Source organism: Uloborus diversus, unplaced genomic scaffold (assembly GCF_026930045.1).
Source record: "Uloborus diversus isolate 005 unplaced genomic scaffold, Udiv.v.3.1 scaffold_393, whole genome shotgun sequence".
NCBI lineage: Eukaryota > Metazoa > Arthropoda > Arachnida > Araneae > Uloboridae > Uloborus > Uloborus diversus.
Window position 1 is genome coordinate 136,803 of NW_026558564.1, and position 12,492 is coordinate 149,294.

The 12,492-nt window shown below is 32.6% G+C and overlaps 1 protein-coding gene across 1 annotated transcript in view; it reads right to left on the reverse strand.

Moving 5' to 3' along the window:
* The window catches only part of LOC129233412 (BLOC-2 complex member HPS3-like), a 47,045-nt gene extending 34,814 nt beyond the window's left edge, over nucleotides 1-12,231 (reverse strand). The window contains exons 1-2 of the mRNA XM_054867442.1: nucleotides 11,726-12,231; nucleotides 3,813-4,676 (exon numbers count right to left, since the gene is read on the reverse strand). Of these exons, the coding sequence (XP_054723417.1) occupies nucleotides 3,813-4,676; nucleotides 11,726-11,936 (1,075 nt within the window). The 5' untranslated portion in view covers nucleotides 11,937-12,231. The remainder of the gene's footprint in view (nucleotides 1-3,812; nucleotides 4,677-11,725) is intronic.
* Nucleotides 12,232-12,492: the final 261 nt, after the last annotated feature.

Below are 12,492 nucleotides of genomic sequence, written 5' to 3' on the forward strand. Positions count from 1 at the left end.
AACGAAATATTTCTCGAAACAAACTTTTTTTCAATCACAAGTAGTGCAGAAAATGAAAGAGATTAGAGTAAGTGTTATTTTTTTCTCATACTTAAGGTATTAACAGTATGCAGTAGAAGTAAGAAAAAAAAACAAGCAATAACAAAAGAACTTCCATGATACTGAATTCGACATTAAATAAATGCAAGACAAGAAACATATCAGTCACAAAAATGATCTTGAAAATTATGCTACAAAAGCGCGAGAATCGTGATTTTTGCATTTTTTACTCAGGATGTATCAAGGAGCTGAATTTGGCACATCTTGGTAACAAGATACTCGCCTAATCGGAAACTAGGGGCCCAGCCTTTGGGAAGTCCTCTGCTCGAAATCAGTACAGCGTAAGTTTAATAAGAGTTATAGGGGGAGGAGAGCGGGGTCGTGCACAGAGGGGAGAAGGGACACCTGTTGGCCCGGGCCCGAGCTTAAATGGGGCCCAATATTTTAAACCTAGGGTTGAAAATATGGGTAAACAATATGGAGGGGGCCCAAAAAAGACATTTGTGACAGCCCCAAAATTTCTGTGCACGCCCCTGGAGGAGGAAGTGCACAGAAGTCAGTTTGGTAGACCTGAGAAGTCTATCAAACTGACAAAGGGCCTGCCTTGACCCTGGACTGCCATGAATTGAATTGGGAAAGAGAGCAGGAAGTCCTAATTAAAGGTCTAAATTTCAAGTGTGCCTTGCAGCTAATGAGAACTAGAACTGCTTTTTCTGTATTTCTTCAAAATATTATAAATTTTGAATAGTAGCAAAATTAAGAATTAAAAAAAAATTTGTTATTTTCCTTTTCTGACATTAGGAATTTAAAAAAAAAAGAAAAAAAAAACCTTCTTCTGTTTTACGGTACAAAACATTTCGGGTTTCGGGGGGGGGGGGGGGGGTCCGTCAGGCCCCCCCCTCTGGATACGGCCTTGCGTTAAGAAAACAAATAATGACTGAAACTGGGGTCCAAAATATGCAGTGCTATATAATGCTACTAAAATACCACCAAGTTTAGAGTTTTTAGAAACAAATACTGCATTTAATTTAATAGTTCATTTTGAAATGAGTTATCATTCTTCATTCCAGCAGCAAAATCTTCCATCACAGAATCGAAAAACATGTTGGGTGAGTGGTTTTTTTATAAGAGTATATTTTAGGGCTGTATTTATAATACTAATAGCTAAAATGAGTACAACGGCAGGGGGGGAGGGGGCTATATGTTGCTGATTCCGACATGGAAATTTTTAGCGCCGTAGTGCTTTAAAGGACTTATTTCTCATTAGAAAGGTGGTTTTTGCACCACCACTTATGGGGGTGGGAAACCCTTCTAAAGTATTAGCATATTCAGATCAAAGATCTTTATTATGCGATGGAGAACAACTATCGACCATCTTGGAACAATAAATACTCCAGCGACCGAAAGCTATTTTCTATTACCATCGTGAATACAAAAACATTCGTCATCAAAATGACAACAGCAAGCTGAAGCATGGTTAAAAAAGACAAAATAAATTTTTAAAAAAGGCCTAAAATATACTTTAAACACATGTCTGGCTAAAAAACTTAATCTTTTATGAAAATTGTTGAAAATTAATCGGAATCAAAAAAAAAAAAAAAAAAAAAAGCCAGGAAGACAGACAATTTTTTTTCAATTCAGCCGATTTCAAAAAATGCCAAATTTCTAGAAAAAAGCCAATCTGGCAAACTCTACTTCCCCATGCGAAGAACTGCTTGTTTGGTTTTGAATTTGAAGAAGCGCCAACAACGGTCTCTTTTCATTGGATAGGATCGATGGCATCACTGTGTTGTCATGGCAACACCCCTTCATTTCTTGTGGTGGATGGGCTTCAGTGCAGATTTCAATTTCCTTGCCTGGGGATACATTTTCCCCGGGAATCGTCGTTTGAGCGAATAATAAATGTTTTTTTTCCTTATTTTCAGTGAAAGTCAAGATAAGAAATATCTTATAATTCATGCTTCCTGTCAATTATGAGCATGCAAATGAGAAATGAAAATAATTTTTGGAGTGCCCAAGCTCTGCTTGGTTTGCTTGGGCGGACCGCACGTCACTGCATCTTACATATTTTTTGCAAACTATTACAGAATAGCCTTTTAGCTATTCATAATTCAAATATTGACAATTTCAACATCGATTCAATGGATATCTCACTAAACTTAGCCTAACTGACCCCAAATTCAAAATGTCATTTTTGTTGTCAACCAGTTTTGTTTGGTGACCAAAATCTTGGGGATATACCACCAAGTAGTGGTCAATTTATAATTTTAGTCTGTATAGAACACCGATCTGTCCCTAAAACATGCAAAGTATGTCTTTTTGAACATATGAATGTAGCCAAAAAGGGCACGCACATAGACTTAAAGTGAAAACTTGTGATAATTGACTTGGCAATGGCCAAATGTGGCTGTGGACGTGCAATATTGACTACAGTAGACTCTCATTTTATGTGGGTTTATTTTAGACAGATTTGATTACATGTGGTTTAAGATTTAAGATCTATATTTTGTTTTATGCTGACAAGTTTTGATTTTACATCCAAGCAGCATTACAAACCATAGAAAGCTTTCCCCTCTTCCAGAATCCAAACTTCTGAAATCACTGACAGCATACACTGAACAGTATTTTGGCATGCTAATAAGCAAGCTTGGATCACTGAAGATATTTGTTTTTAATGATTCCAGAACTTTATAAGAGCTTTTAGAAGAGTGGAAGGAGAATGAAACCAACAAGGACACAAACATTGATGACACACAATTAAAAACCTTTAACCTTCACATAGAAAGTTTTGAAACATCCCTTGACAATGGCAAACAAAACTTTAATTTTGTTAGAGAAGGAAGGTCTTGTTATGAAAGTGATGTGACAAATCATGGATGTGTTAATGACTTACAAAGAACTACAGTGAAAAATTATTAATGACTGCCAACAGACTATCATAATCAATTATTGTTTTGAACAGCAGGTTCATTCATGTTTTCTTTGTGCGCATATGGACACATATACATATCAAAATAATTACACATTCAGTTTATTATGTATTTATCTATCACAAGACTAAAGAGTATTTTTTTAATCACTGGAATCTAACCCCTATTTTGACACGATTTTGAAAAATGTGGCACTTTCGTGAAATGTAGCCTCTGGGTAAAATGAGTCTACTGTACTTGATTTTCATTTGCAGGTGAGTAAAACAGATGAAATTTGAATGCAAATCTTTTTGTGATTACATTACTTCCTGTTAATGTACAAGGAAGTAAAAAGTGGCATCTAAAAATATTAATGTCTTTTACCATCTGATCGCCAACCCCACCTGTGCTATCAACAAAAAATATCCAAATAATAACGTTCTAAAAATTACATAATACCTTGTTTAAATAATTGGCAAATGATAATCGAATAAACATTTTCTACTACTTGCTAATTAGTAGAAAAATAGCTTAAAACAGTAACCTGCAATCTTGCAAAAATGTGGCCCATTAAAACGAAACTGTCATTTAAGCTTGATACTTTAAAAGACTGAATTATGCTCCCTCTGGCTCTCCTTTGTTCAAGAATATAAGTATTAAGCCTCTAAAGTCTGATATCATAATCGAAATCTGAAAATCCTCTTTAAAGTCGAGTAGCCCTCCTTTGAATTCTTTCCAAAAAGTAAATTAAACCCTATAGATAAAAATTGATTGGTAGGTTGAAACTATTTTGAGTAAAGGTTATGAACATTTAAAAGTGTTTCTAAAATTATTCATTACATAAAAACTTAAGAGTAGATTTACCTGCCACATAAAATGGTAGCAAATGAAGTCCACTTAATGAACAACCGTTTTCTTTTGAGACAAACTGTTTGAATAATAGAGTTACAGCATTTATATTTGAAGAAATGGTAGGAAGCATCTCAAATATTTTTGAGTCCAGTCTTACATCAATGGTGCAACCTCTAATAGTTTGAAGAGGACCATATAATTCACAACTTTCTTCATTGCAAAACTTTTCATTTTCTTTATCTATGCAAGCAAAATTAATATTAATAGGAAATGAACTTGAATGAAGTTTTGATTGAATGTGTTCTTCCCATTTTTTATCATAAGCACCACTATAAGTACATGACTCAAATCTCCATTCTATACAATCATCGTCACAAAGTTCGAGTTTACTATCTTTCTGTGTTTCGGATACTGAGGAATTAAAGCCATTTTCATCCTGTTGAGATACAAGTTTAAATACGTGCACAGCATTTTCTGACATGCAAGCAAAATAATTTTCATATATTTCTACTTGTTTTACCATAATCGGTACACTAATGTCCACAAAGTGATCAAAATCATGAAATTTTTGTTTTGATACCTCATCTGTCTTGGTGCTATACCCAAACACTGATATTATGTTTCCCAAACTTACTGCTAGAGCTGAAGTTTTATTGCAACAAGCAATATAAATTGCACTTTGCTCAAGGGGTAACTCAACCATTTCAAATGTCTTGTTCCAAGATTGTGAATTTATGTTTGTTGGCGTACAACCAGCGATTCGAACTTTCAATGTTTGGCCACTGACATCAATCCACCATTTGAAATAAATCCGGACATATGTGATAAGACTTCTGTGCCATGATGCTTTATTTTCAATTGTTGCAACATAATTTCCTGCAAAAAAAAATTTTCAATGAAAATTACAGTACAGTGAAGCACGCTTAACACCAAAACGCTTAATATGAAAAATTGGTTACGTGAAGCAGGGTTCGTCGATATATATCATGATACATACCTTTAATACGCCAACCTATATAATGCAATTCTCTATAAAGCGCACAACTTTTTAGACATAACCAATAAGTTTTGCAGTTAAAAGAAGCACTTTATGCCACTTTGCAAACTGAAAATTCTTATGCAAATTACATTTTTAAACATTAAGTTTTTCATTTTTCCATCTTAATTTAAAGATTTAAAAAGAAAATTAGATTTCACACAAAAAAAAAAAAAAAAAAAAAAAACGCCAGATTGCTCTAGAAAGTGCAGCTGTTATACAAATCATGAAGCTAGCAGAAGTGCACGATAATTCACTTTCTTTTGATTGTGAAACGTATCCATTTGTGAATAATACCATAAGTGCTTCAATACTCATTGTAGATAAAACATATTCTGAACTGCAAATATATAGATATATTTTGAATATTAGTTTGAAGATTTGGGAAACGATCTATATAATGCAAAAACCTGTATAACGTAAAAGCACAGGTCCCAAAAGGTGTGCGTTATAATGGTCTTCTACTGTATATATCACAATATATATCTGATACTTATTTTGAAAATATCATGTATTTTGATGTTTTTGGTATGTATTTTTTCAACTATGGCATTTTCAATATAAAAATTAGATTAATCACAGTAATTTATTATTAAAATTATATTTTATTATTAGTTCACTTATTATTAAAAATAACTGAAAACTTATGTACTGATGTATTAACACATTATTAATGTAACAAAGTGATATAATATTTCTTTTTTATTTTACATTCGTAAAATTATCAGTAATGTAACAATTTAATTCATATTGAAAGTGTCTAGTTAAATATTAAACTTCTTCAGAAAAAAAGAAAATGTCTTATGACTGCACCGACTTATGCATTTTTAAATTTCTGAATCATATAACTGTGTAAAAGTAGCTAACAGAAGAAAATGGGTAAAGCAGCTGATGCTAAATTAACTCCATTAAAATTGATAAAAATTTTGAATGAAATATTAGACATAAATAATGAAAGAAACCTTGTTTTAAGTTTAAATATTGTAATAACAATATAAGAAAATAAAGAGTGATTTGAGAATGTATTTACTATTTTGAAGACTTAAGTTTGTGCTGAATGAACTATGTATCAAAATATCAAAATGATAATGATAATCAAAAGATCTGATGTATCAAAATATCGGATATTTTCAATATTTTTGAACCTTAACGTGAAGTAATACAGTGGTCCCGACAATTGCAATTTAATACAACTCTTTACACATGAAATTCTTTTAACATGAAAAATTATTTTGATCCCTTAAGCTTTGTGTTAAAAGTTTTCCACTTCATATGAAAATTAAATATATAAATTTTCAGGCAAGTCCTAAAAATGCAATGGTAAGCCATTATGGTAATGTTCGGGGAAACAATGGTGTTCAGAGACTCTCTTACAGATTTTTTTTTCAAACTGCTAATTCCAAAAATCTAAATATTAGGCAATCTTTTAAAACATTAAAAAGAGGAGGTTGGGGGAAATTTTTTTGAAATTGAAGCCTCAAAAACAAAATAGTACACCATTTTTCATGACATTTACATGTTTTTTGAATGCATTTTTGAAGGGATGGAGTTCAGCAACTCTCTTTCAGCAAAATTTTGAAATTGAAAGATCAAAAATGCAATTTTAGAGGATGATGGAAGGGATAAAAACTTTCCAATTTGGAAAAGAATTCTTTTATAAGATAGCCGGTGGAAAAATTAGTAATAAAAAAAAAAACACTTCAATGAAGTAGATACATTATTAAGACAGTACGCTTTCTAATATTCAGTAATTAAAAAAAAAAAATGGAGGAAATGAATACTTCCCCCGAATCACATCCCTCTTAAGGAGCTCAAATATAGCCTAAATTAGTGTTTTAAATTATTCACCTTTGAAAACTTTTTGGAAAAGAACTCCTGAACATCTTTGCCTAAGTTCACCACAAATGTCCTAAATTAGGGTATTAATGGTAGTTTCTAAATTTTTCCTAGAGAACATTAAGGAATTTTAAGAATTTAAAACTTATAGAGAGAAAGCCTTTAAATCCCCTCTTCTTATGTCCCCCCAAAGACGGCCTAAATAAGAGTTTAAGAATTCTGAATACTGCAGCTTTGAAATTTTTTCAGGGGGGGGTTGAGAGGGAACCCCCGAACCCCTCCTCCTATGTTCACTCAGGAATAGTCTAAAATTGCGCTTTTAAGACTCCAGTTTTGAAATTTTGCTAAAAGAGAGAACCCCCCTCCCCCCCCCTTGACAGTACCAAAGACAGCCTAAATGTTTTAAGACTTCAGTTACAACATCTTGCGGATTAGAATACCCGAAAATCTTTCTCATAAATTGACCAAAGATTGCCTAAATTAGTGGTTTTAAGACTCCAGTTTCAGATTCTTTTTTCAATCCCCCTCCTCCCGCACTTTTATATATCTAGAGACAGCCTAATAATTTTTGACTTAAATTTCCACGAGCTTTCAGAGGAGAGCTCTTTTCAAAAATGGCCTAAATTGCATTTTTTGATTTTTTATTCTGGAGCCCTCGGGACCCCCACCCTTAAATAGTCAAAGATATAAACATTTTAAGATGTAGGTAAGTTTGCAGACTCATCCCTTTTGCAAAAAAGCAGCGTTTTTTCACAAGCCCGTACAGCCGTTTTTTTCTCTTGTTTCGCTTCTCCCCATTCCTATTTCCATTCTAGGGGCATTCCAAGGTATTTTTGACATTTATGTAGAGTCCGTAACGTGACCTTTTTTGCCATAACTTTTTAATTTACCATTTGATTTGCAAATTATTTTAATTTAAGCTGCTGTGTTGGTAGGAAAAGATCAAAATAAAATAATATGGTAATCAAACAGTAAATTAAAAAGTTATGGCAGAAAAGGTCACGTTACGGACTCTACATAAATGTCAAAAATACCGTGGAATGCCCCTCTAGCAAGGATTAGATTAAAAGATATATCCTGTGATTCATCTAGTTTTGGTGGACATTTAACAGTATCGTGTCAGCGTCATCACTCTCAAGTTCAGATTAAACTGAAGACATTTAAGAACGCACATGATTTTCATTTATGCTTGTAAACTTCAGAAGAAAAAAAATCGCAAATGAATAAGAAAATGCCAAAGGATGATTGAAAATAGTGAGAGGAAAGACTACTTTCAGGGTTCGCGTTTACGCGCTATAGCGGGTTTTTTACGCAAATTCGCGGGAAAGGGACGCAACTTCCGCGAAAAATCGGGGTCCCAGAAAACCCAAAAGATAAGAACCAGAAAAAAAATGGGAGAAAATGCTAAAGATCTATTTAGTAAATGCTTTTAAGCTTCAAAATGACCAGGAGAATCAACAGAAAGGGACTAAAATGACCCTATCTGTTTATCAGCTATTCAAACACACCCCAATTGTGGACCAGTCAATGGAATTTTACTGATAAGACTGGAGCTTACAGTGACCTCCTGGGCAGAGCTCAGGGAGCAAGTTCACAAATAGCCCATTGTACTGTATTCTAAGAATAAGCTTTCCCTCAACTTTTGTCTTGAGGAAATTCCTAAAAAAAGAAATGAAGACTAAAAATGAGAGAGGTTTTCAATGCAATCTTCAGGATTAATACAAGACAATTGTACAGTAAAAATATTGCAATTTGGTATTCATGTAACCAGAATTACTTTTGAAAATCATCATTTTGCATCCCCAATAAAAAGAGGGGAGGAAAAAATGGCAAATATTTTCCAGATAGCGCTAAACACAAAGAGTTCGGAACTTTACATTTTTCTTGTAAAATCGCTTAGGAATACTTGAATTTTATACAAAAGCACTTTAACCTTGATCTTTTTCTAATAATTCATCTCTTTCTGGTGGGTTATTTTTATTTGGACTTGCAAAAGTCGGGTATTAATCGATCGCGCCATTTTCAAAATGGCGCGATTTTAAAAATAGAACAAAAACCAAAACAGATATTTTGAACGAGTCAAAATAAAGTCAAATATACTGATTTAAGATTGCAAATGAGCAATTTTCACACTCATTTGAGAAAATGTTTCGTTTTTGCGATCGCGATTTTTGCGTTGGGTTCATTCGCTTGCGATTTATTATTATTATTATGTAATTGCCAATGATAATTGGGAAGGAGGGGGGGGGGGGTCTGTTTGCTTTTTTCACTAAGAAAAATTTCCAGGAAAATAAAAGTTAAGGGAGTTCTTTTTGCTTGATCAATCAGAGGCACTTGTTTTATATTTTATGGTAAAACCCATTTTTAAAGTAAAGTTTGAGTTAATCTCATTGTAACTGACCAAATAGTTTCTCACATAACTGAGTCTTGCAAGTGTATTATTTGAAAATAATTTTACAATGATAAAATCACAAAAAAAAAAATTAGGGCAAAAATAACCAATTTATTTTATTTCATGCCTCCCCCCCCCCCCCAAGTATAAATATTTTTATATTATTCATTTACACACTAAGATTTTCTGTTTAAAATTTAAGGGACTCATTTTTTCCACCAAAGGACCCCAAATCTATTTCATTAATGGGTCCCTGGGACCCATGTTATGGATAGTTGAGCACGAACACTGTTATCTTTTAAATAGAGACAGAAGGAGATTAATTCAAAAAATCTGCGAGAATAGCAAGCAACCCCACTCTGCAATGCAGTGAGTTGGCAGTAACAGCTATCTAAAAAAAGTTATACGCCGTGGGTCTAAAAGTCACACCTCCAAAATCACGTGGTAAACAAAACAAGCCCATAAAATCAAGAGAATGTTGATCTAAATTTGTGGTTATGAAACGGTATAATGATTAAAACGTATTTTCAAATTCAAACGCTCAATTTTTCTTCTCCGTTTTTATTAGAGTAAAAACTTTCTCAGAAATTTCGCCAGATTTTAAATCTGTCCTGAGAAGGAAGGTCTTGCACCCATAATGAAATTACACAACAGTTATATTGGAAAAATTTTATTTCAAAAAGTGATACTTCAGCAGTGCTGAGTAATTTTTAGAAGTCTGTAACTTTATTTTTTAAAGTGGTTTTTGTCAAAATTGGAACAATAAATTAAATTCCTCTCCTAAAGTAAATTTGTTCCTTTATTTTTTATTCACAAAGGTGAAAAAAAAAGATAGCGCTTTAGCAGGAGATACACTGGTTCCTTTTTAGAAGACCACAAAAAGGAAATTTTTAGGAAATTATGAAAGGAAAAAAAAAATATTCAAGTTACAGCCAATGTTGAGGAAGACTAAAGTTGTCTTGAATCTTGCAAAAAAAAAAAAATTTTTTTTTGAAAAAAATAAAAATAGAACTGACTTCAAACGTGCTCTAAAAAGTGAAAAATAATTTTATTCTTTAAACACGATCGATAATACTTTTAAGCATAATGTTTGAAGTTGGCGCAAAAACAGAAAGTAAAATCCAGTGTAACCATGCTTCGTTCATATTTTTTTCAAAAAATCAAAAGTTAGGAACGAAACATTTATATCGTTTATTCAGTAAATTACTGCCCAATAGCCAGGGCTAAAGCAGAAGTACATGAAATACAAATGACTGAACTGGCGGTGTATTTCATGTATTTATATCGTTGCTCAAATATGCTGTCATCAATGCATAATGTATGTGGAAGTGAAGAAACTACACCCGGTTAGTTGAGTTATAGCTGTGAATGATTTTATCTATCGTTTTTGGGCCAACTACAAAAATTATGTTGAAAAGTATTATTGATGGTGTTTAAATAATAAAATTATTTTTCACTTTTTAGAGCACTTTTGAAGTTGGTTCTTTTTTTTTTTTTTTTCAAAATGTTTTTATTTCATTCTTTTTAGTGTAAATGTATTTCAGAAATAGTAAGAAGTTACCATCACGAAACTTCACTTTTTTTTCCATAAAAATGATCCATAATAAAATATATACATATATATGTGTATAAACATGCCTTAAACTTTTAGTGATAGGCACTAAAAATTTATCTTTGTTCCTCTCTGCAATTCATTTGTGTGTTAATTTCATTATACAAATTTAAATATTACGTTTTCCCAAACTAATTTGCATTTCACAGCATACAAGATGCTTGTGATGCAACCCTGTATCTCCTTACTTAGCCCCGATCATCTGTTATTGGCATAGATGATAACGATAAAGATACTACTATATATAGTTGAGGCAAACCTAATCTGGTAGCATTGTGAAGGCTAAGCTTATCCTAATCATTGCATTACCATTCTAGGTTAGGTTTACCCCCACTATAGAGCAATGACACTGAAGAAACTTGATGCTTGCTTCAGAGAAGCCTTCATTCAAAATTATCGTTACAATTACTATTAATATCACTGTTGTATGGCACCAAACTTGTAACAACGGGTTTTATATGTAATCATTTTATAGGGAAATAGTGTGAAATTTACTGTTTTTTGCCCATAACTTTTTTTCTAAAGAACAAATATGGTCAAACAAATTATTGGGACCAAACTTCAGCCATCTCTTATCCATTAAAAAAAGAATCATCAAAATTGGTTCACTAGGTAATGCTTTTAGCTAGGTAATGCCGTTGTGAGTGGACAAAAAAAAAAAAAAAAAAAAAAAAAAAAAAAAAAAAAAACTGACATACGGCATGAACTGATAACCGCCTCCTTTTTGAAGTCGGTTAAAAATGTAGATAGTTCAGGCATAAATATCAACAAAGTAAAAGTAGGTTAATTTAACATTTGGTTTCATTATTTAATGTGTTGTATTGATCTTTATTCTCTAAGTTTCTCATTCTAAAAAAAATTAATTTCCCCACTGATTTAGTAGAAAAACAGATGATTACCGATTATTGCCCAGATATCGGCGCATCCCGTATTGAGAATTCTACACTCTCAAAAGGTTTTCAAGCAACGCTTGACCATAGATGGATGCTGATACATAAAAAAATTAATAAATACCTATGGGGCAAAAATATTGCATTTAAAGAACAAACCTGATTCGCAGTATGTTATTTGCTTTACAAGGTCTATCGTCGGGAAAGAATGAAAAATATTTCCACGAGAGTCCAGATCGTGTACATTCACAGCATGTTCTGTAGTGGCAACTAAAAACTTTCCTTCTGCTCCACAAAAAGCAACGGGTTCATTTTGCGACAAAAAAACATCTTGTGATAAAAAATGATGACATGAGACAACACGCACCATCTTAAGAAAATTTTGATTCCGCAAATTTACTTGTTATAAAGGCAAATAAATTACATAAGAATTGCGGTCACAAACAAGATCGGGAAAAGGGATTTAATTTTGTATGCAACGAAATCATTTGCAATTCAAGTCCCAATCATATTGATTAAACTGTTTCAAGCAATCGCAGCAACAATGGGGCAAGAATATTGTCCAATAATTTTAAATTATTGCATTAATTCTCGTTTTTTTTCACGCATTTCCTCAACTTGAAATATTTGTTTACAGTTTGATAGGCGGACAAGGAAATTAGAATAAGATGAGTTGTTTCTTTGCTGTTCCATTTTTAGCAAAAGGCTTCTCTAAATTTTGAAGACGCGAAATTTTGAATTTAATGTTAAAATCTCAAAATTACAATGAAAAGTTTCAAAAAAAAAAAAAAAAAAGAAAGAAAGAAAGTGAACGTTCATTAAGTTTTATTCTCAACAGCCAGGATCGCAGAGAGCCAAGGTGGACCCCATGTCAGACTCCAAGTTGGGTTATTACCTCCATAAAACGTATAAAATGTATGCTACTC